This window comes from Lontra canadensis, unplaced genomic scaffold, assembly GCF_010015895.1.
Source record: "Lontra canadensis isolate GAN:19392208 unplaced genomic scaffold, GSC_riverotter_1.0 scaffold230, whole genome shotgun sequence".
Classification (NCBI taxonomy): domain Eukaryota; kingdom Metazoa; phylum Chordata; class Mammalia; order Carnivora; family Mustelidae; genus Lontra; species Lontra canadensis.
In genome coordinates, this window is record NW_022631224.1 from 547,011 (window position 1) to 571,290 (window position 24,280).

The 24,280-nt window shown below is 49.7% G+C and overlaps 1 protein-coding gene across 1 annotated transcript; it reads left to right on the forward strand.

Annotated features, from left to right (window-relative positions):
- The first annotated feature begins 6 nt into the window (after positions 1–6).
- Positions 7–22,472, forward strand: PCP4L1 (Purkinje cell protein 4 like 1). The gene is made up of 3 exons (XM_032849512.1): positions 7–243; positions 20,928–20,982; positions 21,586–22,472. Exons 1-3 carry the CDS (start codon positions 235–237, stop codon positions 21,726–21,728), a joined length of 207 nt encoding a protein of 68 aa, XP_032705403.1. The 5' UTR covers positions 7–234; the 3' UTR covers positions 21,729–22,472.
- The last annotated feature ends 1,808 nt before the right edge of the window (positions 22,473–24,280 follow it).

The following is a 24,280-nucleotide window of genomic DNA, read 5'->3' on the forward strand; positions in this document are numbered from 1 at the left end:
GCGCGCGGAGCGGCTCCGACAGGACGGGGTCGGGAGGGGACGCCCGGCGGGAAGCTCGTCGCCCAGAGCCGGGGTGCGGGTTCCGGAGCAGCGGCTCCCCGCGCGAGACTCTGCTCTTCGGCCGGGGCGCGCCCTGCCGAGCCCGACCACCCGCGGCCGTCGCCCGCGCAGCCCCGAGGGCCCCTCGCCTCCCCTGCACGTGCCGCGCCCCGCGCGCCCCGTCCGGCCGCCGCGATGAGCGAGGTGAGCGCGGGCGCTGCCGGGCCCCCGGCTCCGGGCGAGCCCGCGGCGGGGAGGTCGCGGCCCGGGTCCCAGGGAGCGAGGGAGGGCGCGGCAGCCGGGAGCCACGGAGACCTCCGGGGGCGCCCCACTGCCCCTCCGGGGAAGCTCCCATCTCGGGCCCTGGGAAGCGACTGGAAGACGGAGGCTTCAAGCCCCTCACTGTGCAGGGAGCTTTTGCTGGGGGGTGGGGGGGGTTGGGGGCGCGGTGGCTGGAACCGGGTGTAAAGGGGACTGCGACCTCGGGGGATAAGTCGCCTTCTCCGGATACCACCCTCTGCATCTGCCCTAGCGCTCCGAGGGCGCTCGGGCTTCCCTTCGGTCCCCGGACTTCCGGGAGAAACGCTGTCCTGCATCGTCCCTCTCGGAGGGCTGTGCTGCTCTTGCTCTGGTTAGGTAGCCTTCGGCAAGAACTCCAGCCTAGCCCCCTGAGGTGGCCACTTTTTCCCTTTGGGAAGGGGGCATCCAGCCTCTTCTCATTCAGGCGGGAACCAGCCATAGGAGGGACCGTGTCTGCTATTCCGGAGCCCCTGCATGTCCACTCCGGGGGAGCTGTCCCCTTCAAGAGGGATCTCCCTCTGCAGTGCTTGTTACATCCTAGGTCTTCCTGTCAGGATCCACCGTGCTCATCCGAGCCAGAACCAGTCCATTAACTGGCATTTTTCTCTCTTCCCAGAACACCATTCATAGGGAGGGGGTCAAAGCAGAGACTTGGAAAGACCTCTTCCATGGTTTGAATGCATTCGAAGGATCCAGAATCAAGGGTCTTCCTTCCCAAGTGAAGTCAGTATGATCAGAAGCATCACAGGCTTGCTCCATGCAACCCCGTTCCCAGTGCCCAGCATCTTGGGATAAAACCAACTTCTCAGCTGTATGCCAGGTCTCAGCCCTACTACTTACTAGCTGTGTGGCTTTAGGCAGTTCCGAAACCATTCTCTGTTTCAGTGTTTTATCTATAAAATTGGGGGAATACAGATCGGTTTTTTTTTTAAAGATTTTATTTATTTATTTGACAGACAGAGATCACAAGTAGGCAGAGAGGCAGGCAGAGAGAGAGAGTAGGAAGCAGGCTCCCTGCTGAGCAGAGAGCCCGATGCGGGGCTCGATCCCAGGACCCTGGGATCATGACCTGAGCTGAAGGCAGAGGATTTAACCCACTGAGCCACCCAGGTGCCCCTGTTTTTTGTTTTGTTTTTTTTTTTTTTTTAAGATTTTTATTTATTTATTTGACAGAGAGAGATCACAAGTAGGCAGAGAGGCAGGCAGAGAGAGAGAGTAGGAAGCAGGCTCCCCGCTGAGCAGAGAGCCCGATGCGGGACTGGATCCCAGGACCCTGAGATCATGACCCGAGCCAAAGGCAGCGGCTTAACCCACTGAGCCACCCAGGTGCCCCAGATTGTTTTGATTCAATGAGATGATACATGCAAAGTACTTAGGACAGTGGCACAGAGGAGGTACTCAGTCTACATTAGCTGTGTCCCTATTTCTTCTTTTCTGCTTTTGAATATGACAGAAAAGGAGCACAAGCCTTCTCAAGAAGACCAGGCTTGCGGGCAGGGGTCAGGACCCTGGAGCCTAGGTCTCAGTTCAGATCTTTATCTTTAGTAGGAGCTCTGCTGGCTCCCACCAAAACTGTCGTCCAGGGAGCCAATTAGTGCCGACTGCTATGTTGTCTTTGTTGCCATGTCCACTAAGTTTATCCTGGAAAATTCAGCTAGTCTGGGGGCTACAGATGAACTAAAGTGGTTTCTAGTCCCTCAGCTGGTTGTGACTGTGACCATGGCAGCCTTTCCGAAAGAAAAGGGGGAAAATGTATCTCTATCTCTATCTATCTATCTATTTCAGTCTTCTTTCCTCTTGCTTCTAACATGAGCAGCCCTGATAGGAGAAGAGAGGTTTTCTTTGCCCTCTTTCTCACTAAGAGCCAGAGTTCAAGGCCCCTTCTAGAGTTTCTAAATCTGAAAGTTGCAATTCAAGCCATCCCCTGGGAGTTTGTGATCTGAGGGCCATGCCAACATGAAGATGTGTGGTTGGCCTGAGTTTTTGGGGGGAATTGCACAGACTTTCTGTAGGACATGCCACAGGGACTGGCATTTATGGTGGTGTTTGGTGGAGTGACAAAGAGGTTTCAGTGACAGGGAAAACGGTTGGGTGTTTGAGGGGAAAGTCGAGTCTTGACTTATTGGCTGAACTTGGCTGGCCTCACTCAGGAGCTCAGCAAAATGATGACGATCGGACCCTTGGATGGGGACTAGCTCTTCCTGTGTGTGCCGGGCTGCCCAGCCTCCCAGGCTGTCAGATTGAGCTGGTTTTAACCAGCAATTTAGCTGTCAACGCTGCCTTTTAATAGGGAGCTGAGCCTGGCTTCAGGGATGAGTCTTTACAAAACCCAGAAGCAGCCACCTGGGAGTACACATAGACTAGCTCTTTCTGAACCAGATCCCCAAAGGGGCTCTGCTTCCCTAGAGCCCGAGACCCAGCCTGTTTTCTTCCTCTGGAAAGAGCTCTGGTAAAAAGCGGAAGTGTTGCCGGGGGCTCTGGAGCTCTCTGGAGACCCCGCTTCATTTCTCTCAGTGCATCCCCACGGGGCTCCTTGCTCGGGCAGAAGTGCCCAGCCCAGGAAAGCTCCGTGCACCCCAAATCTTATATAAGCTTCACCTCCCCCACCTGCTTATCTGCTTGCTTCAGAGAAGTGGCCTGCCACAAGAGCATCTGGATCTCATGGAGAGATCTCCATTTCAAGGGAGAGTAAAAGCTGGAGAGCGGTCTTCAGACCCTGTGTGCCCGCAGAGCAGGGGTGCTGGTGGGGCCGCTGGGGAGGAGCTCCAGCCCTCCGCTTTGCCTCCGTGGCCACTCGCTGTCCCTTGCTGTCCCTCAGTACTGCAGCCGAGCATCTCCCTGTCCACGTGCGTGTGAATCCGTGCGCAGAGGAGCCGCAGGACTCCTCTCCAGCCTGTCCTATTCACAGCCGCAGGCAGGACCCGACTGCTGTGAATCACAGTCTGTCTCGGAGAGTTTCGTAACTTTTCTTCACCCGTTTCATTGAGGGATGGGAGAAGCGTTCACTCCCTGAGGGCTGGTGCCTCTAAAATCCCTCATCCCATGCTGGAGTTGCTGCTTCACAGCACGCTCGGCAAGTTCTCCTGTGATCCTGTTGCATTTCTCAACGGAGAGGAGCCCTCCTGGAGGAAGCCCTTGGTGTGGCAGTCATTCTGTCACAAGGGGGGTCTTGGATGGGAACCGCCCTCCTGGTGTCTGTCTTGTGTGTGGGCTGGCAGGGCTGGAGCGAGGAACGGATCCATGAGAAATCTCACTAGGAGAGAGCTTAGAACTGATACCCCCTCCTTTATTATTCTGCTTGCTGTCCTCTTTTTTTTTTTTTTAAGATTTTATTTATTTATTTGACAGAGAAATAGCACAAGTAAGCAGAGCAGCAGGCAGAGGGAGAGAGAGAAGCAGACTCTCTGCTGAGCAGGGATCCCAATGCGGGGCTTGATTCGGGGCTTGATCCCAGGACCCTGGAATCATGACCTGAGCCGGAGGCAGTGGCTTAACCCACTGAGCCACCCATGTGCCCCTGCTTGCTGTCCTCTTAAGTAATAGGAACAGAATAGCACATTTGGAGGTCACATCCTCTTTTCTGTGCATATCAGCACAGGAAATCCCCACAATGGAAGTTTGGTCAGGTTGATATCTTCTGTGAGCCAGTTTTTAGGGAACCTGGTAGGGACTTGAAGGAAATCCCAGTGTCTCTCTCCCTTTCTCTCTCTCTGGTATTTTATTATGATTATGGTTCTAGTGGACATATAAAATAGAAGGGTTAGTTATTTAATATTGGGATACCTTCCACCTCTGGAAATGATCTGTCTTCCAAAGTAAGGGAAACCAGAACTTGGTTCTAGAACTTGCTTTTCCTTTTCTTAGTCACCCATCCAGGTTGTTGGCTCTGGCTGCTTGAGCAGGAGCCTGTCACTGGGGAAAGCGGATGACTGCTGTCCTCTAACCGGGAATGTGGATGACTGTTTCTGCTAAGCAGCAGCTGTGATCTGGTACCTCTCAGAATGTCAAGTCTTTATAGGGGCAGGCACCCGTAAATAATGTGGCTGGTGTCCAAATATGCAAATCTCATGCCTCTTTCATGTCTCTCTGTGGGGGGTCTTAGCTGATGAACATGATGGAGATAAGGTTGAAGGGGGAGAGGCAGGAGGAAAGATCGGGTCAGCAATTGTCTTTTCAAGGTAGTGCTTCTATGAATGTCTTTCCCCATTTTCTGTTATTCTGTAGTTCCAAATTGTCTTTCATGAGTCTGTTTTATCATGGAAAAACTCAGTTTGCAAAAAATCTTTAAGACAGAAATACAGGTATATCTTTCACCAAGAGAATCTCAAATAATATACCCAGACATTTTAGTGATATAATTTTAGATTTGTTAATAGATTTGATATAATTTTAGATTTGTTAAGAAGCCCTAAAGCTCATATGATCCCATCTTCTCATCTTACAGATGAGGAAACTGAGGCCCAAACCTTATGTAAGTTGACACAATGCTAGAGCCAAGACTAGGACACAGACTTCTCACAGCAAAAGAATTCCATAAGAGCCCTTTAATGTGTTACCCCAGTGAGTACAGAATGCTTTAGTTTATATGCAACTGTAAAGGAATAGATCACAAGTACTTTCTACAGGAAATCTGAGCAGTGTGATTTAATAAATGCTCAAACAGAGGGTAGAGAGAAAGACCAGCATGAGACGATAGTTATCAGCAGCAGACATTTGGGTAGAATACTAGACAGCCCGGGTACTATCCTCCCTGAGGCAGGATGATGTCTGGTCATCCTGGAAGTGGGTGCCCGAGTGACGCTGGAGGCCCAGAGGCCCCCTTTCATGGTTCTTAATTCCTGGTGTCCCTCATTGATCTCCATAACCTGCAGAGCATCAAGGACCAGAAGGAGCAGTTTTCTTTCTGAAAAGAAAGAAATGAGAGCAATGCTCTTAACTCTAACGTATTTGACTTGGAGGACCCAGTGCAGGAACAGATAGCTAAATAAAGCTGGTGTCCCTACTAACCAAACAGGCGCTGAACATTGAGCCCTTCACTGGGCTTCTTGACTTCCAAGTAGAGTACAAAGGCTTTGGGAGGAAAACTCTAAAAAGGGGAAACAGGAGAATGTATTAGACCCACAAAGTAACTGATGGGAGCCTGCTGGGATCCCGGGATCCTAAGTGTGTGGTTTTCTACATCCACACGCTGGACCGGCTGCTCAGAATGCCTTGACTTGTTCCAGAGTTGTTTTACCTGCAAGAGTAAGCAATGTGAGAAGCAGATCTAAAACCACTTTTCTTTCTTTTTTTTACAAAAATTTTTATTTATTTATTTGACACACACACACAGAGAGAGAGAGAGAGGGAACACAAGTAGGGGGAGTGGAAGAGGGAAAAGTAGGCTTCCTGCCAATCCCAGGGTCCTGAGCTGAAGGCAGCTGCTTAATGACAGAGCCACGCAGGCACCCCGCCCCCCCAAACCACCGTTTTCCAAGAGACCCGCATGCCTACAGGTGCCTGGAAACAAGTACCTTGAAACCCGGCCCTCGCCCTGCTCTCCTCCCCAGGTCTGATGACCGCTTCATCCCAGGCTGACTCCTGAAGGCCTGCCCACCTGGGTTTCCCGGCAGCCCCCCGCACCCCAGAGGAAAGAGGTGCCATTTATCACGCTGTTGTCCCTGGTGCTGCCTCCCTCCCACACAAAGTCCTCCAGCTGAGTGTTTGCTTTGTGGGCTGTGGGGGGAGTAATACGTTTATTTTGGGACGTTAACGCCATGGGTGGGATGCACATTGAAGATTATAGTAATAAATGATGCTTTGGCACTCCTTGCTCTCCCCCACCCCCTGCCCGCAGTATGGGGTAGAAGGCACAGCTCCAGGCCGTGTGCAGAGCAGCACAAATAACCACTCATTAAACCGTGGCAGCCCGTGCTGGGGGGAATGGCCAGGGCTGTTGACTCACTGCATACCAGAAGCTGGCATGGCCAAGGAATTCTGCCTCGGACTCCGGCGGGGGTGGGGGGGTTACTGCTATTCCAGGCAACAGGGCTGGGGTGGCTGAGGGGACGACGGGGGCTTGGGAGCTCGGCCTCTGCTTGGGTTCTGTTCCCATCACGGGAGACATCTGAGTTATAAGGTATTTGGGTTGTATTCCTTATTTGAGGAGAAGGATGTGTGTATATAGAGCCAGAAGGAAGCATTCCTCGTTCTCTCTCTGTTATTATCTGGAGGGTGACCTTGAACAAGTCTTTCCGAGGCTGTTTGAGGACTGCAGCTGGTTGCCGTGCTGGAGTGCAGGAAGAACTGGAAGGGCTCCAGTGGCGCTCCTCACAGCAGGCTGGGGTCTCTCCCGGGGCCCCTCAGATGTCCTCCAGGCACGACCTTCATCTAGCATGGAGGTGGGGGGACACTCAGTAGAGCAAGAAGGGTCCCTGGAGACCCTCTTCGTCACCCCTGGGAAGCAGATGCACCCACTCCCCCTTCACGTGCTGCGCCTCTGAAACAAGCCGGAAGCTGGCAGAGCCTCGGATTTCTGTCAGTACACCAGAGAGGAAAGGGTCTTTTGGGGACTCTACTAGGACTTTTAGGCTTCAGGCCCTTTTGAGGTTTCCTGCTGCTGACCCGCAGGTTGGGATTCAGAGCACCTGTGCCTATTCACGAGAGGAGCGACTGCCACTGAACTAGAATGTGGATACCATGTGTTTTGTTTGCAAAGCATCCAGTCCGGATCATGCAAATCCAGGCGTGCTGAGGTGCCCCTTTGTTCCTTTTGTTGCTGCTGCTAACACCCTGTGAGGCTGCTTTTCAGAGCCCCATGGGAAGAGAAGAACAGGGAAACCTGGCTAGTTCACCTTCCCCAAGGTCAGGTCTAACTTGATGCTGGGAGCAGAGGGGGTGACTCTCTCTTGCCTCTCCTGGTGACACTGGTTGCTGTGGCAACACCATTAACGATGAAAAAGAAAGAAAGGAAGAAACACAGCTAGAGGAGGCAGTGGGAGTCAGGGCCAACAGCGAGAAGGTCCCTCTTTCCCAGTTACCCCGGCCTGACCACTCTCAGGTGCTTTGCCAGGATGACACCAGCCAAGCAGCCCTCTGAGGCAATGGATAGATTTGCACAACCATCTTTATGATAAAGAAAGAAAGTGTGTGTGTCATGTCTTAGGGTTCTTTGAAATGAAATGTGAACCCTTATGGGGGTTCAGGACACCCCTGCTGTGCGCCTGGGAGGGGCTCCAGGAGGCTCCAGGCTCCAGACCCTGCCGCAGCTGGACAGAATGCAGTTTCCGCCCAGTAGACCATCGCCGGGCCCTTTCCCAGAGGCTTAGAGCCCTCGTCAGCTTTTCCGGGGACAAACATAGGGAAGATGGGGACTTTGATTTCCAGCGTCGGTTTACAGTAAAGAGTTTGGTTACGAAGTTCCTGTGGTGGCAGGATAAGCCTCATGGGCCCTTAGAGCCATCCCGGACATCGTCTTCCTTGTTCAGTTCTACGTAGTGAAGATCGACTCGGTGGCAACTTTAGGCTTTGATTCCAGGACCTAAAACCCAGGGACTGGACCTACTTTTTGTTTTGTTAAGATTTATTCATTTATTTGGGGAGGAAAAGGAGATGGAGAGAGAGTCTGAAGCTGACTCCGTGCGGAGCACGGAACCCGACGCAGGGCCAGTCTCACGACCCTGAGATTGTGACCTGAGCTGAAACCGAGAGTCAGACACTCAACGGACTGAGCCACCCAGGTGCCCCTTGACCTCTTCTTCTATATAACCCAGAGTTACTTCACTTCAAAACAATAACTATTTCATATACGCTAGGGATTCTAACATACAGCTCTTTTCACCCTCTGAAATAGACATTATCTCTCTCTGGGCACAGCAAGGCCAAGCCATCTGCCCAATGTCACACAGCCGGGAACGGCAGAGCAGGGATTTGAAGAGGGTCCTTGCAGGTCCAGGATACGAACCCAGATCTGTCTAGCTCTACCTAATATGCCATAATGCTTCCACCAGGAATCTGAGGCTTGCGAAATTTTCATTCACGTAACTATGGAGTAACTTCTCTGTGCAAGACGTAGGTTGTTGTTACGGTGATACTCAAATACACGGTAACTGTGGATGTTGCTTTGAAGGGAATGGCAGTCTGGGGAATAAGAAATAATACACTTCTGGAGACGTTCTCCTTCAACCTCAGCTCCTTTTCAGACACATAGGTTGAGTTGAGGAAAAGCAATGACCTGATGTCTGATACTCTTCATCTCTGAGGCCCTCAGCCATTGGGAAGCCACTTTGACTTCAGAGACCTGGCTTAGGTGCCAAGGAGAGAGCAGAAGGGGAAGTCCTTCCACTCATCCCACGAATACAGAGTGTGTATCCTGTGTAAGGCCTAGTGCTAGACCCTGGGGGTACAGCAGAGAAGAAGACAGATACAGCCCCTACCCGCATAGGAACTTGCACAGAAGTGGAAGACAATACATTCGGGTTCTAACTACGGAATCATTACTTAGTTACGTGAGTAATAAGTGCTACCAAGAAGAAATCTGGGTGCTATTAAAACATAATGAAGGCCCTCGCTGAGTCTGGGGAGTGGAGAAGAGCTTCCTGGGAGAAGGTGCCCTCAAGGGGAGCTCTGAAATAAGCAGGAATTAACCAAATAAAAGGGAAGCAGGGCTAAGAGAACCATGCGCCAAGGTCCTGAGGTGGGAAGGGGCAAGGTATGCTCCAGAGACGAGGTTACCGGAGTAATCAGAGGCTGCAAACATAGGGCCCTGATGGCCACGGGAAGGATTTTGCTTATTCTACGGGCATAAGTAACTGCTTGGGCTATTGCAGTGGCCCATGTAGGAATCAACCGTCTGAGGGCCGGCGCAGTGGGGAGAAGTGAATGGGGTAAGAGATACTTAGATAAAGTTAACAGGAGTTCATACCGACCGGATATGGAATGCGATGGGAGGAAGGTGTCAAGAAGGCTTTCCAGGTTTCTGGCTTGTACAAGTAGATGAGATAGAGAATATTTGCAGAAGCCTCGGTTGGGTCAGTAGGCTTATGAGTCCAGTTTGACACACATAGAGCTTGAGGTTTCTTTTTTCTTTTTTTTTTAAGATTTTAAAAAAGATTTTAATTATTTATTTGAAGGAGGGAGAGAGAGGAAGAGCAGGAGCTGGGAGTGGGGGGCAGCGAGAGAGGGACCAGCAGACCGGACGCGGGGCTCGATCCCATGACCCTGAGACCGTGACCTGAGGTGGAATCAAGAGACGGTGGCCTCACCGCCTGAGCCACCCAACCACCCCTACAGCTTGAGGTTTCTGTGAACATCCAGTGGAGGTGTTTTGAAACACGGAGGAGAGGTCTGGGAGAGAGAGATGCGCATGGAGGCCTCAGTGGCTCTGTGTGCAGTGTAGTAGCCTCTAGTCGCACGTCGCTCTCCTCATTAATTATTTGACCAACGATGATTGACTAATTAGTTAAAATTAAATAAAGTTGTAAGTCTTGGACGCCCGGGTGGCTCAGTGGGTTAAAGCCTCTGCCTTCGGCTCAGGTCATGATCCCAGGGTCCTGGGATCGAGCCCCACATCGGGCTCTCTGCTCAGCGGGGAGCCTGCTTCCCTCTCTCTCTCTGCCTGCCTCTCTGCCTACTTGTGATCTCTGTCTGTCAAATAAATAAATAAAATCTTAAAAAAGGTTATAAGTCTTGTTCCCTGGTTGCACTAGAAACATTGCAAAGTATTCAGTAGGCACACGTGTCTAGCGGATTGTGTGCATTGGACCGCACAGATAGAAAACGCCGCAGAATGTTCTACGGCAAGCTTTCTCTGTCATGGGCCGGATACTAAATAGTATTCGCTTCGTGGACCTATATGGCCTCTGTCACAACTATTCGGCTCTGCTGATGTCGTGCCAAGGATAAGTTGTAAACAGCGGGTCCTGCTGCCGAACTCTATTTACAAAAACAGGCTGGAGGCCAGACTTGGGGGCTACTGGACAGAACCGGCAGAAATGATAACAAGTCAGAGGTACAGGTAGCATCATCTAGGAAGAGAGAGCAGCAGGGAGGCTAGCTTTAAACCTGGAGGGTCTCTGGTCCTTGAACATTGGGCAGAACTGCCCAGAAAGATGGGAGAAAAGGCAGGAAAAAACCATGATGCCTCAGGAGCCAGGGCAAGACTATGGGAGAAGAAAGGTGAAACTATTGAGCGTCGAATGCTTTAAGAGGTCAAGCCAAAGGGAACTCATGCCTTTGCATTTGACTGGATGTCAGAGAGAGTATGGGTTATCTAGGAAGGAGTGATTTCCGTGGAGTAGGAGGGGGAGAAGTGAGACTGGAGTGGGTTGGAGAGGTGGGAGATGAGGAAGTGGGAGACGGTAAGTGTTCAGAGAGCTCAGCTTTAAAGAGAGGGGAGTGGGAGAGGCCTGGCCCCTCCTGTCCCCCCTACTTTTCTAAGTGGTCCTTCTCAGTCTTGGCCAGCCTGCTGACCAGTCCTTAACTGTTTTCCACACTTAAAACATTAAGGTATAATTTTAATGCAGTAAAATTGCCCATATCAGTGTATAGTTCTGTGAATCTTTCTTTTAAATATTTATGTATTAAAAAAAGATTTATTTATATTATTTTTGAGACAGAGAGACAGAGCATGTGGGGTGGGGGTGGGCAGAGGGAGAGAGAGAATCCCAAGCAGACTCGTCACTGAGCACAGAGCCGACTTGGGTCTCAGTCTCACATCCCCAAGATCATGACCGGAGCCCAGACTGAATCAGATGCTTAACCGACTCAGCCATCCAGATGCCCCAGGTCTGTAAACTTGACAAACACATAGTCACGAAACCACCACCACAATCAAGATTCAGAGCAGTTTCATCATCCCTGAATTCCCCACTTCCGCTTTGTAGTCACCCCTCCCGTGACCTCAGCCTTTATCAGGCATTGAACTGATCTTTTGGTTTTCACTATAGTCTTGCCTTTAGAAGAATGTCGTGTGATTCTTTCGTTTAACTTCATGCCTTTTTTTTTTTTTTTTAAGTAAACTCCGTTGAGGGGCACTTGAGTTGGTTCCAGTTTTTGGTGATTAAAAGTAAAGCTATTACAAACATCTACTTACAGGTTTCTGGGTAGAGGTTTTAATTCCACTTTGGTAAATACCTAGGAACAGGATTGCTGGTGTTAGCAATAAAGGTGTGCCTAACCTGCCCAAGTAGCTGCACCATTTTTCATTCTCAGCAGCAATGTACGAGAACTGCAGACACTCCATATCTCCCTGCACTTGGCATTGTCGTTTCAAAGAACCGTGCTAGTAGGTACGTAATGGTATCTCAGCGTGGTTTCAGTTTGAATTTCCCAAATGACTAATGGTGTCATATATCTTTTTCTGTGCTCATTTGTCATCCATGTGTCTTCTAACGTGAGAAGTCCAAATATCCTGCCCACTTTTACAAACCGCGTTCCTGTTACCAGACTTTGAAAGGTCTTTATCTATCTGGGATACAAGTCCTTGGTCAAATATGTGATTTGCAAATGTTTTCTTCCAGTCTGTAGCTTGTCTCTTCATTCTCTTAGGACTGTCTCTCAAAGAGCAGTTCTTGTTAAATATTGATAAATAAATATCTATTCATGTTAAAAATAGAGCCACCCTGTGATCCAGCAATGGCACTACTGGGCATTTAACCAGAGGACACAAAAATACAGATTCAAAGGGGTACACGCACCCCGATGTTTATAGCAGCACTATCTGCACTATCCAAACTATGGAAAGAGCCCAAATGTCCACTGACAGATGAATGAAAAAGAAGATGTGATACAGAGTGCCTGGGTGGCTCAGTGGGTTAAAGCCTCTGCCTTCGGCTCAGGTCATGATCTCAGGGTCCTGGGATTGAGCCCTGCATTGGGCTCTCTGCTCAACGGGGAGCCTGCTTCCTCCTCTCTCTCTGCCTGCCTCTCTGCCTGCTTGTGATCTCTGTCTGTCAAATAAATAAATAAAATCTTTAAAAAAAAAAGAAGATGTGATACACACACACACACACACACACACACACACACACACACACGATGGAATACTACTCAGCCATCAAAAAGAATGAAATCTCCCCTTTTGCAATGACGTGGATGGAGCTAGAGTGTGTTATACTAAGCGAAATAAGTCAGTCAGAGAAAGACAAATACTATATGATTTCACTCATATATGGAATTTAAGAAACAAAACAGATGAACATGTGGGAAGGGGGAAAAAGAAAGAAGGAAGCAAACAGAAGAGACTCTTAATGATACAGAACACACTGAAGGTTGATGGAGGGAGGTGGGTTGGGGGTGGGCTGGAAGGGCAATGGGTATTAAGGAGGGTACTTATGGTGAGTACTGGGTATTGTATGTAAGTGATGAATCACTAAATTCTATTCCCCAAACCAATATTACACTATATGTGTAATACAAAGAGCAGTTCTTAATTTTGACAAAGTCTAATTTACAATTTTTTCTTTTATGAATTTTATCTTTGGAATATCTAAGAAATCTTTGCCTACCACAAGGTTGCAAATGCTTTTTTCTATATTTTCTTCTAGAAGTTTTATAGTTTTAGGTTTTGTATACATTTGGAGTTAATTTTTTTTTTTTTAAAGATTTTATTTATTTATTTGTCAGAGAGAGAGAGAGGGAGAGAGAGCGAGCACAGGCAGACAGAATGGCAGGCAGAGGCAGAGGGAGAAGCAGGCTCCCTGATGAGCAAGGAGGCCGATGCGGGACTCGATCCCAGGACGCTGGGATCATGACCTGAGCCGAAGGCAGCTGCCTAACCAACTGAGCCACCCAGGCGTCCCTGGAGTTAATTTTTTTATGAAGTGCAAGGTTTAGATTGAGGTTTTTTTGGTTGTCGGGTTTTTTTTTTTTAAATGGCTCTTCATATTTTTTTAAAAGATCCCCCTGACCTTTAAATATTGGGGTTCCTCAATGCGTGGTCCTAGACCTGCTGCTTTTCCCTGTAATGGTAGTTGAAGAAGGAATTCAGATTGAAGAAGCCTTCTTTTCCTGTTTTAAAAAGAGGGAGAGGTTTTTTTTTTTTTTAAGATTTTTTGTTTATTTATTTGAGAGAGAGAGAGAGAGAGAGCATGAAAGGGGGTGGGTCAGAGGGAGAAGCAGACTCCCTGATGAGCAGGGAGCCTGATGTGGGACTCGATCCTGGGACTCCAGGACCATGACCTGAGCCAAAGGTAGTCACTTAACCAACTGAGTGTTGGACCTCCCAGGCATCCCGGAGGAAGATGTTTTATATATGAGAGTGAGGGGGGCTAACTGTAAGGAGTCTGAGAAGCAGAAAGGGGAGTGGGACCCAAAGTTCGGACGGAAGGACAGGAACACTGACGAATGTCCTGGGAGGAGGTATCGTCCAGGGAAAGGGAGGCCGTGTCGTGTCGGATCCCACTCTGTGCCCTCAAAGCCTTTCTTTAGGCTAACAGGCCTTGCCTCTCCTTTTCCTCCTTCTCCCGTGGGGAGGGAGAGTCGACAATTTTGAACTGCAGAGGAAACAAGCGTATACTCATGGGGACCCGGCCGCCGCCAAGATGACGGAATGGAACACTGGGGTACGTCAGGCCCAGAGGGGAGGAGAGAGGAACACATGAAGGTAGGCAAGGAAAGAAATAGGGCCCTCTGGGGAAAGGTGGGAGTGGATGGGCCTCGGGGTTGCTGATTAGTGTTTGATGCATGTTGAGAAGTGGGAAACATTTCGTCTGTGTGCACCGTGGGGCTGGACTTGAACCAAACTCCACGCGCACTAGAAACATGGAGTATCAGACCTGACGGTGAGCGAGGGAGTCATTCGAAATGGAAACCAGTGGGACAGTCCTACCCACGGAATTCTCAGAACCTGAGCGGGCGGGCATCTGGACCTGGGAGGGCAGAACATGCCCTCAGGTTAAAGCTGTCCCCCGAGGCCAGCCTACTGTGTGTCTGGAGGCCCACTGCACACACATCAAGATAAAAGAATCAGGGTGGTCAGCTCCGCGGGTGGAGTAGGACTCTGAGTCAGCAGGCATGGTCTGGGATCAGGTTCTATAATAAGATTTCCCCATAATGGGTGGACAGGACACCATTCTCCATGTTCCTGGTAGAACACAGGTGAAGTAGGGCTGGGGACTGGATTGAGAGACCAGCCCTTGACGGTAGGAATGGTGGGACGTCATGATCCCTAGGACTTTCCTTCCTACCTTCCTTCCTTGGCTAGACTGGGAGAGACAGCATAGCAGCATGGCGATCGAAAGCATGGACTCCCGAGTCACTGTCTTTCTTTTTTTTTTTTTTAAGATTCTATTTATTGATTTGGGAGGGAGTGAGAGAACATGAGCGGGAAGGAGGGGAGGTGGGGGAGGGAGAGGCAGACTCCCCACTGAGCAGGGAGCTGCACATGGGGCTCAACCCAGGACTCTGAGATCATGATCTGTGCCAAAGGCAGACGCTTAACCAACTGAGCTCCCCAGGCGCCCCATGGAGTCAGACTGCCTTGATTCAGATTCTGGCTTTGCTACTTCTTAGCTGTTATGACCGTAGGCAAGTTAATGACCCTCTCTTACCTCAGTTTCCATGCCTGTAAAATGAGAATAGTAACAAGAGCCATCTTATGGGGCTGTCACAGTGACTCAGCGTGCCAGTGTTTGCAATGTGTGCGGACACGTGACTGGCACATAGAAGGTATTACACATGTGGTTACTAATAGGGCGAGGGGAGGTGGCATGTGCAGGCCCCGGCTCCTCCTTCGAGTTCCCCCGCTGAGTCCCATGAGGAAAAGGAAGGACTTGCCAGCCCACATCACTGTTGTTATTACTGGTCAGAACGGCGCCCGGGAGTTCGTAATGCATACCTGGCTAGGACGTGAGGCAGAGAGAGCTGAGAAACCCTCCCTGGGCACAGCGATTTGTGGGGTCAGCATCGATCCTGGGGAGGTGGAGTTTGCGGGACAGGGGCTCTGACGGAGCAGTGTCTGGTTCGCCCAGAGCGGACCTCGTGCCTCCTTGGTTCACCCACAGTGCAGCGAGTCTGACTGCTTACAGGTGATGTACCAGAGGACCTCGGTTCATCGAATAGCGCTGAATTTCTGGAAAACAACCAGAGGGTTGGGGCAGAGACCAGGCACCAGTAAAGGGCTGAGAACTAGACAGAGTGTGGGAGCTAACAACCTGTGATCTAACTGTCCCTACCCCCAACCTCAGCAAATCACCAAAACTAAATCTAGAAATCCAGTGTTCCGAGCAGCTATTTTGAGAACTGGCTGGAGAGGGTAGAGGGTGGAGGGAGGAGGGGCAGGAGGTAGAAGCCTCCGCATACTACTTTCCAGCAGAAGGCACCAGGGAGATTTCCAAGGGCCTTGTGAGCAATAGGGGTTTTCTCCTCCTTACAACACCCTTTTCTGGTCTCCCAGGCGCCCTCTTGTACATTTACGCCAAGTGGAGCTGAGAAGCCCGGGAAGACCAGACAGAAGCTGAGCCGTGGCTCCATTCCAGGGTCCATAATCTCAGGAGAGACTCAGAAAGGGGGACAGCTGGCAGGGCAGAGGGGTGGGGAGTGGTGGCCTGGGTGGTTCTGTCCTGACACATACTCGGGCTTGGTAGATGGTCAAGATTAGCTGATCCGGGAAGCGAAGTAGAGGAAGAGTCAGCCATGGGAGGGGAGATATTTAGAATTGGGTCTAGATTTTTCCTCCAGAGGGGAAGGGCTGGGGTGAGAGGACTAGAGCTGGTGGGTAAAGGGAACAGGTTTAGAGTCAAACAGAGGGATAACAGTTAAAGCAAGGATCAGAGTCGGGGATTTGCTTGACAATAGAGAACGTAGGAGTTAAAGTCAGAGATCATGGCACTATAGAATTTGCCTCATGACCCATGAGCCTCTGGTCTGGACTATGGACTGTTAGCCTATCACCCACCCATGGCCTGCTTTTGCAGTGTGGACAAGCCTCTTGCGATGGCGGTGTACCAGAGTGAACCAGGTCACGCGGGTGACTGCTGGGCCATTGTATCGATCGTGTGCAAATAAATAAATAAATAAATAATGACTATGACCACAGGAAGGTCATGGGGGAAGAAAGCAATGACCGGCCGGTGTCCCAAGAATGGCCGTTCTTTCCATGGACCCTTTTTTTTGGCTAAGGGGGATTAGCAGAAATTCCCACAGAATTTCCAGATTTTTAAATAAATAAACAGATAGATAGATAAGCAGTCTATATCTTTTACAAAATTGGACCATATCATTCCACAACCTACTTTTACAAATACTTAATTTTTGTTTTCCTCTAAATTGTTGTTGTCTCCCCCCCAACTTTTTATTCAAAAAACTTATCCGAGTTGAAAGAATAATAGTTCAGTGTGCATCCAGATGCTTTTCACCTACATTTGGTCATTGCTGGCACATTAGTGTGTTTGGGCGAGCGTGTGACAGTCCTTCAGCTTGTGGAAGTAGTACAGCCCGGTGGCTGAACGCCGAGTCCGCGGCTCTGTAGCCCGAAGTCAGCTCTGCTGGTTTCTAGCTGTGTGGCTTGACCTTGGTCACTATCTTTAACATCTTGAAGCCTCTTCCCTCATCCCTATAAAATAGGGATGACACCTCGGAAATTTCAGAGGATTCACTAGGATAATGTTAGGCATGTAATAAATTCTCAGTAAATATTGTTTGGGTGCTTGTCTTATCTCTTCACTCAGCATGGAAGTTCGGGACAATCTCATAACTGGTTTCTCTTTAAATCCGTGTACATGACCCTCCTGCGGACCCTGAGCGCTGCTCAGGGACTCACTGTTTCTTTTTTACGTGATTGTCCCACTCATTCTCTTTTCTCCTCAAACCTTTTCTTTTTTTAAGATTTTATTTGTTTATTTGACAGAGAGAGCACAAGCAGGGGGAGCAGCAGGCAGAGGGCGAGGGACAAGCAGACTCCCCACTGAGCAGAGAGCCCAATGCGGGGCTCGATCCCAGGACCCTGACGTCATGACCTGATCTGAAGGCAGACACTTCACGGATGGAGCCACCCAGGCACCCCCAACAAAGTGATTTCCCTAAAACCATGTCAAACCATGTTTCCCTCTGTCCCAAACTTTGTAACGCTTTCCCATCAACTCAGAAAAAAAGTCTAAGCCTTTGCTGTGGTCCAGAGACTTTCATATTCTGGCCGTCCACCCAACTTCCTTCCTTCTCCTCTCTCCCTTATTCACTCGGCTCCAGCCTTGCTGGCTTTCTTACTCTTCCTTGAATAGAGCCAGGCACAAAACCTGCCGCAGGGCCTTTCCATCTCATGTTTCATCCACCTAGAAGGCTCTTCTCCCACACATTCACATGGCTCGCTTCGATGTCATTCAAACCTCTGCTCAAATGTCACTCATCACAGAGGCCTTCCTAGACTACGCTCTTCTATTTTCCTTCTTGAAGCGTGTCACAAACTGGCATCGTTGTTTAATGAGTTCAGGAATTTATTTTGCTCGCTGCTGTGTCCCCTGCGTCTAGAATAATAGTTGGCCCCTGGGAAGTGCCAGTACAGTGGTTGGAGAAATGAATCTGATGTTTCTTCTATACTCGGTTAGTGCCTAGAACTAAACACGAGGAAGTGGTTGATGAATATTTATCAAAATTGGGCTTAAATGGCATAATCTACACAGCATGCTCTAAAATTTATCGACTTCTTAAAGCAGAGCCCTGATACCTGGCAGTCATTCCACCAAGGTTTGCTTCGGTAAAATGAGGGAGGATGCCTTGTACTCCACGGAACTGTTCTAAGGATGAGATACAGAACCTTCGTGAGAAGCCCTCAGTGTCTGTATTTTAGCAAATAGCAAATACTCAGATTGTGAAATGAGTAAACAGACTCCACGTGTACCCAGGAGCCCACGGGATGACTTGGTCTCAAGATGAAGTGTGCTTGAGACAGGAGTGTCCAGATGGAGCAACTCTATTGATACAATTCCGAGGATGGGGAATTACTATTATTTTAACTTGAACTCTCCATCTGGACAGAGAGGCTAGAAAAAACACACATATCAGTTGACTAATCTAATTTCAAATTCATGGCCCTGGACTTAGGAGGGGGCCCCAGTGCTTCCCAGCAATGCTATTACCACCAGTTCCATCACTTTCCTGCTTTTCTTAGACGAGTATCGCAAAACTTTCCCCTTTCTTCAAGACCTCTTCCCTGCTCCTCTTGGATGATGACCTTGTTACCTATTTTACTTCAAAAACAGAAGCAATGAGAAGAGACCTTGTACATGTCCCTACCTGCCTTGCCTCTGGGCCCACAAGCTCTACTTTCCCTCCAGTTACTGTGGGTGATCTGTCCTTATCCTGTTCGGGGCCACCCACTGCTCATGCACTAGATCTCATTCTCTTTCTCCTCCTGCAAGGATCCTCTTTCTGTCCTACAGTTTGTCCTTCTCTACTGAATCATTTTCTTTTTTTCTTTTTTAGATTTTATTTATTTGAGAGAGAGAAAGAGAGTAGGAGCATAAGCAGGGGGGCACAGAGGCAGAGGGAGAAGCAGACTCCCCACTGAGCAGAGAGCCTGACGTGGGATTTGATCCCAAGACCCTGGGATTCATGACCTGAGCCAAAGGCAGATGTTTCACCGACTGAGCCACCCAGGCTCCCCTCTCCTGAATCATTTTCATAAAACACAATCATTCTATAAATTTCTGCCATCTTAAGTCAAATCATCTCATGCCCTGTATCCCCCTCAAATATCCCCCACCCCCATTTTTGGGGAACTTGTTCTCTCTTTGCTGCTTCAGTGTCTCTCCTCCATTTTCCTCACAAACCCATTCTACCCAGACCTTTGCTCCCTTCTTTCACTGTGACTTTTCTTGTCAAAGCCCCCAGTGATTTCCACACAATAAAACCCAGTGTCCAATCCCGGCTTATCTTACTTGGCCCACCTGCTGAATTGGACGCAACCAATCACTCTCTCCTGCTTGAAATAGTTTCTTGACATGCTTTCTAAATCCCTATAATCTCTTGGCTTTCTTCCTACTTGACTTCTCAATTTTCCTTCGTGATTTTTCCTCTTTTTTCTACAACCTCTCATCACTGGAATGACCCAGGATTTGACGCTTTTTCCTTCTTTATCTAATGGTGGTCTCCAGCCTGGTGGCTTTAAATGTCATCCATATGTAAATACAGGCTCATTTCTATCTCTAAGCCAGGTCCTGCTCCCTAACTCCTTTGGGATATCCAGCAGCTTATAAAAACGTCTCCTCTTGAGTGAAAAACATCTTCTCTTTTTCCTTAAACCTGCTGCTCCTGCTGTCTTCTCCATTTCAGGAAATGACAATTCTTTTTGTCTTTTTCTTTTTCTTTTTTTTTTTCCAGTTCTTCAAGCCAAAGACTTTGGAGTCATCCTTGACCACTTTCTCAAAAATGCCACTTATCCCATCACCTAGTCCCTTTGGTCATAGCTTGAAAATATACCCAGGATTGAGGGGTGCCTGGGTGGCTCAGTGGGTTAAGCCTCTGCCTTCAGCTCAGGTCATGACCGCAGGGTCCTGGGATCGAGCTCCGCATCAGGCTCTCTGCTGAGCTGAGAGCCTGCTTCCCTTCCTCTCTCTCTGCCTACCTTTCTGCCTACTTGTGATCTCTGCCTGTCAATAAATAAATAAAATCTTTAAAAAATATATATACCCAAGATCGAACCACGCCTCACCACCCCCGGTGCCCCCTGTGCAGACCCAAGCAACCATGATTTCCTGCCTCGCTCTCTGCAGTAACCTCCTATCAGGTTCTCCTGCTTCCTCCCTCATGCCCTCTTTGTGCAAAGTGATGGTCTCCAGTGCCTTCTCATCTCACTTGTAAAAGTCAGACTCCTTAAGAAGACTCCCAAGATCCTACATCATCTACCCACCCGAGTTCTCTCTGACCAGTCTCTGTCCCCCTTCCTCCTGCTTCCTTCCTTTCTTTACTCCAGCTGCATCGGACTCTTGCTACTCCTCGATAGGCTCCTCTCACTTCCCACGGCTGTCAGCACCTCCTGCCTGGACTCGGGTAACCCTTCCTCCTTTATCTCTTTTAGCCTTTGGCTCAAATGCCACTTTCAGACAGAATTTTCCTGACCACTCTTGGTAAAACTGTATTTCTCCATTCCCACGAGCACTCACTACCTGCTTCCCGGTCTTTCCTCAGCGACACTTATCACCCCCTAACCTAACATTTTGTTTAATATTCTCTCTGTATACTAGAATGTAACCCCATGAGGGCAGGGTTTTTTCTGTTTTGTCCTCTGCAATGTTTCTAGTACCAATAAATGCTTGTTGAATGAGGTTTTTTTTTTAACGATTTTATTTATCTAACAGAGAGGGACACAGTGAGAGAGGGAACACGAGCAGAGGGAGTGGGAGAGGGAGAAGCAGGCTCCCCGCTGAGCAGGGAGTTCAATGTGGGGCTTGATCCCAGGACCCTGGGATCATGACCTGAGCAGACACCTAACAACTGAGCCACCCAGGCGCCCCTTGTTGAATGAGTTTTGAGGACTTTTCTCCCTCTCTCTGATCTTCAGAAGACTGAGGAGTGCACCTGGTAAAAGGAGGACTTGAAAGTGTTGATGATGAGTCTATGGGGACGGCACCTTAATACTTCTATGAACATCTAATACTCTGATTTTTCTTTTCCAGCTGAATACCAAAACATCCCCGGCAACCAACCAGGCACCTGGCCCAGAGGAAAAAGGTGAGTGGTGTCAGGTCTGGTGGTGTGTAGAGCGTGTGAATACAGGGATGGGAGGACAGGTAGGGCCATAAGTCTGGAAGCTCCTAGAGTCGGATGTAGTTGGAATAAGAATGTGGACAAGTGAAACAAAGCACTAGGCAAGAACCACTATACCTGAAGGCATTTTTCCACTTTTTCCTAAAAAGGAAATCTACTGGTATTTACTCCTTGATTCTGGCAATGCTTGGAAACAGGCACCGTGATAGAAGGAAGCTCGTGAGATTATCCAGCCCCTGTCTCAAGCAGAAATTGGGGGAAAGCTGGGTAAAGTCAGTATGCTCTGGGACTTTGAGTTGTAAGACTGAGGAATAAGTGATGATAGATGACATTTGTCCTCTTGGTCTAGGAGTGGCAAAGCTCCTGAGTAAGTTCAGCTACTTCTCAACCTAGGTACCCCGACTCAGTCTTCCAGGACAGTAATCAGACGTTTCTGGTCCTAGCAAAGATCGGAGAACCTCCCAGAGCCTCGCAGGAAATGGACCCTAACCATTGTATATGAGGCCTGGAGAAAGGGGCCGGGGCACTGCAGGTTTACTCATCAGTGACTCTCTCAATGATCTGCAGGGAAAGCTGGCAGTGCCAAGAAGGCTGAGGAGGAGGAGGAGATTGACATTGACCTGACTGCGCCGGAAACAGAGAAGGCCGCCCTTGCCATTCAGGGCAAGTTCCGGAGATTCCAGAAAAGGAAAAAGGATCCCAGCTCCTGAACCACCAGCCTTGCCCTTCACTCTCTCCCTTCTCTCCCCTTCACCGCAGCCTGACTCCTATGTGTCTTTGTCTCTTTGTCCCTCTAGCCTCTTGTTGAGGCAAGTTCAACCCTTATATATTATTTTCTCTGGTCCCCCCTCCTGCCATCACAACAGTAGAGGCTCAAGGAATGTGGGGGAAGATGAAGAATTCAACTGGCAGCCACTTGCCTAAGGGCGGACCCATTTGTCTTTGGGATAAGCCTCCTTGACCAGTAGCCGTGCCTGGCCTGTGAGGTTGAAGAGCAGAGGCTTTAAGGCTGAGAGGGACCCCGGACAGTGCTGGGGGGAGGGGAGAACCTTCAGAGAAGGGTGCCCGAGGGTGGGCCTAGGCATCGTTCCACCAGTTGCAACAGTCACACTTCAGGTAACGTGTTTCTGCTCTTCCGTCCTTCTGCACCAACACACCCACCTTCCCTCCCGTGAGCTAAGCGACAGGGGGGACTGGACCCTCCCTCTGCTCAAGGCAGACCCAGATCAAGCACCTTCCACATTAGTGCATGCTGAGTAGGCGAGTTCCGAGGAAGGGAACGTGGGATGGGTGGAGGCCAGAGGAATTTCCTTCACCGTCCAGTCCAGGACCATTGGGGCAGAGGAAGAAGAGGTTTCAGAGGGGCGCAGGCAGGGAGGTGGGCCTAGAGTAGATTTGGGCATGAAAGAAAGGTAAGGGAGACACCACTACTGCCAGTAAATGTGGACTGGATGAAGGATTTCTGCTACCCTGCCTACCTCTAATCCAGCCGTCCCTAGAGACCACGCCAACCCAGGGACCCCTGTAGTTCCCACCTACCCCACTGTGGAGTCAGAGCAGAGTGGAATAGCCGCTCTGTGATTCGAGCATGTTTAATCATGATTAAAAACAACAAAACAAAACCCCAGTGGGGTCATCTAGCCTCTACTTCTGTTTTTTTCTTGGGACGAATGCGAATGTGGCCTCAGGGAGGGTGGGGCACTGACCGCGTGGACCACACCACAGCACAGGAACCAACACTGCCCAAGCAAGCTCTAGACCGAAACCCATCCCTTCCTCCTTCCCCCCTCCCCTGACCTTGCCCTCCACCTTGATTCACCGCCCACATGGTCTCTGTATGCTGCTGTCACCAGGTCTCTGTATGCGGCTGTCACCACCCCCATGCACACCTGCGAGGCTGCTAGCCGCCTTCCCGCTCGCCTTCCTGCTCCCTTCTGTCTCAAAGCACTCTTGGGATCTATCCCGTGGAAAACAAACCCAACCTTCCTTGCTCCCTATCCCCAAATGACCCGCACTCGCTGTCCCTCCTGCTTTGTTTTCCTCCCACACTCCCTCTCCCTCCCACTGTTTCTCTAACTTAGGGGAAGGAGAAGAAGACTCTGGGTCAGTAGAGAACACCACTGTCATGCTGAAGATTTTAAACCATGAGTTAAATAAAATGATGGCATTCCAGGGAGCTCACACTGCTGAGAACTGGTCTCTACATTGAGACCGGAAGCTGAATCCTGGAAGATCAAGCAAGAAAAGCTCATTCTCACACACTCTCTTCACTTCTTAGCATTCACCCTTCCTTTCCTGATTCAAGAATACAGGAGCTGAGGGGCCTCAGGGTGGCTCTGTCTGTTGAGCGTCCGACTCTTGGTTTTGGCTCAGGTTCTGATCTCGGGGTTGTGGGATCGAGCCCCTCTATGGAGCTCTGTGCTCAGCGGGGAGTCTGCTTGAGATTCTCTTTCTCCCTCTCCCTTTGCCCCCCTCTCTCCCTTGCTCTCAAATGAATAAATAAATGAATAAACAAAATCCTAAAGTAAAAAAAAAAAATGCCAATGCTGAAACCACGTAGCGGCTGGGCGTAGGAAGCAAGGGACAATAGCCCTGGAAGGAAACCTATACGTGGAAGTTGACCCTTGCCTAGCAAGCCTGTGGCTGTAGGATATGCCATGGACATGAGATGGGTGTTGGCTGTGCCTCGCCTGGGTCTGGCCCTGCGGACACTGAGGTAAGATAGGTGCTCCCTGTTCCCAGCGATCCGGGCTTCTGAGAGCTGGGGTGCTAAGGCAACAGCAGGGTTCGCCATCAGCCCGCTCCCGTTGGCTCTGTTGCATGGGGGGTTATCGGCCTTTTGGTTTTTTTGCCACACTGATCTGGAGCACGGTGCTGAAATATTTTTCAGCGTGTTTTTTCAGCCTTCACCATTTTTTGCTTTAGAAGCATTACACTTGCCCTCAAGACGTCTTTTAAAAGAAAGGGCATTGTAGCAAAACTGCAGTCTGTAGATTTGGGCAAGACGGTTCTAACCAGAAAGATTTGGGCATCTTTCACGGAGCCAGTGGTAGTTCTCAGTAAAGGTTCTGGAAGGTAGTTCCTCTGGGCCAGTCTGCTTATTCTGGCTGCGCGGGACTCGAATTGACCCTCTTCTCCTCCCGTAGCTCCTCCTTGGCACCCTGGGCTTGGGCTGGGAGCTCTTGCATAGATCCCTAGAGCCCTATTTCTCTTCCCTGTTCCTCTGGTTCCTGCCGCTTGAGACACAATCCTGGAGTATCCG

Bases quoted from the DNA above. Each gene is read 5' to 3' on its own strand.
- PCP4L1 (XM_032849512.1), top strand. The intron at 20,983-21,585 runs GTGAGTGGTGTC...AATGATCTGCAG, and splicing joins ACCTGGCCCAGAGGAAAAAG to GGAAAGCTGGCAGTGCCAAG.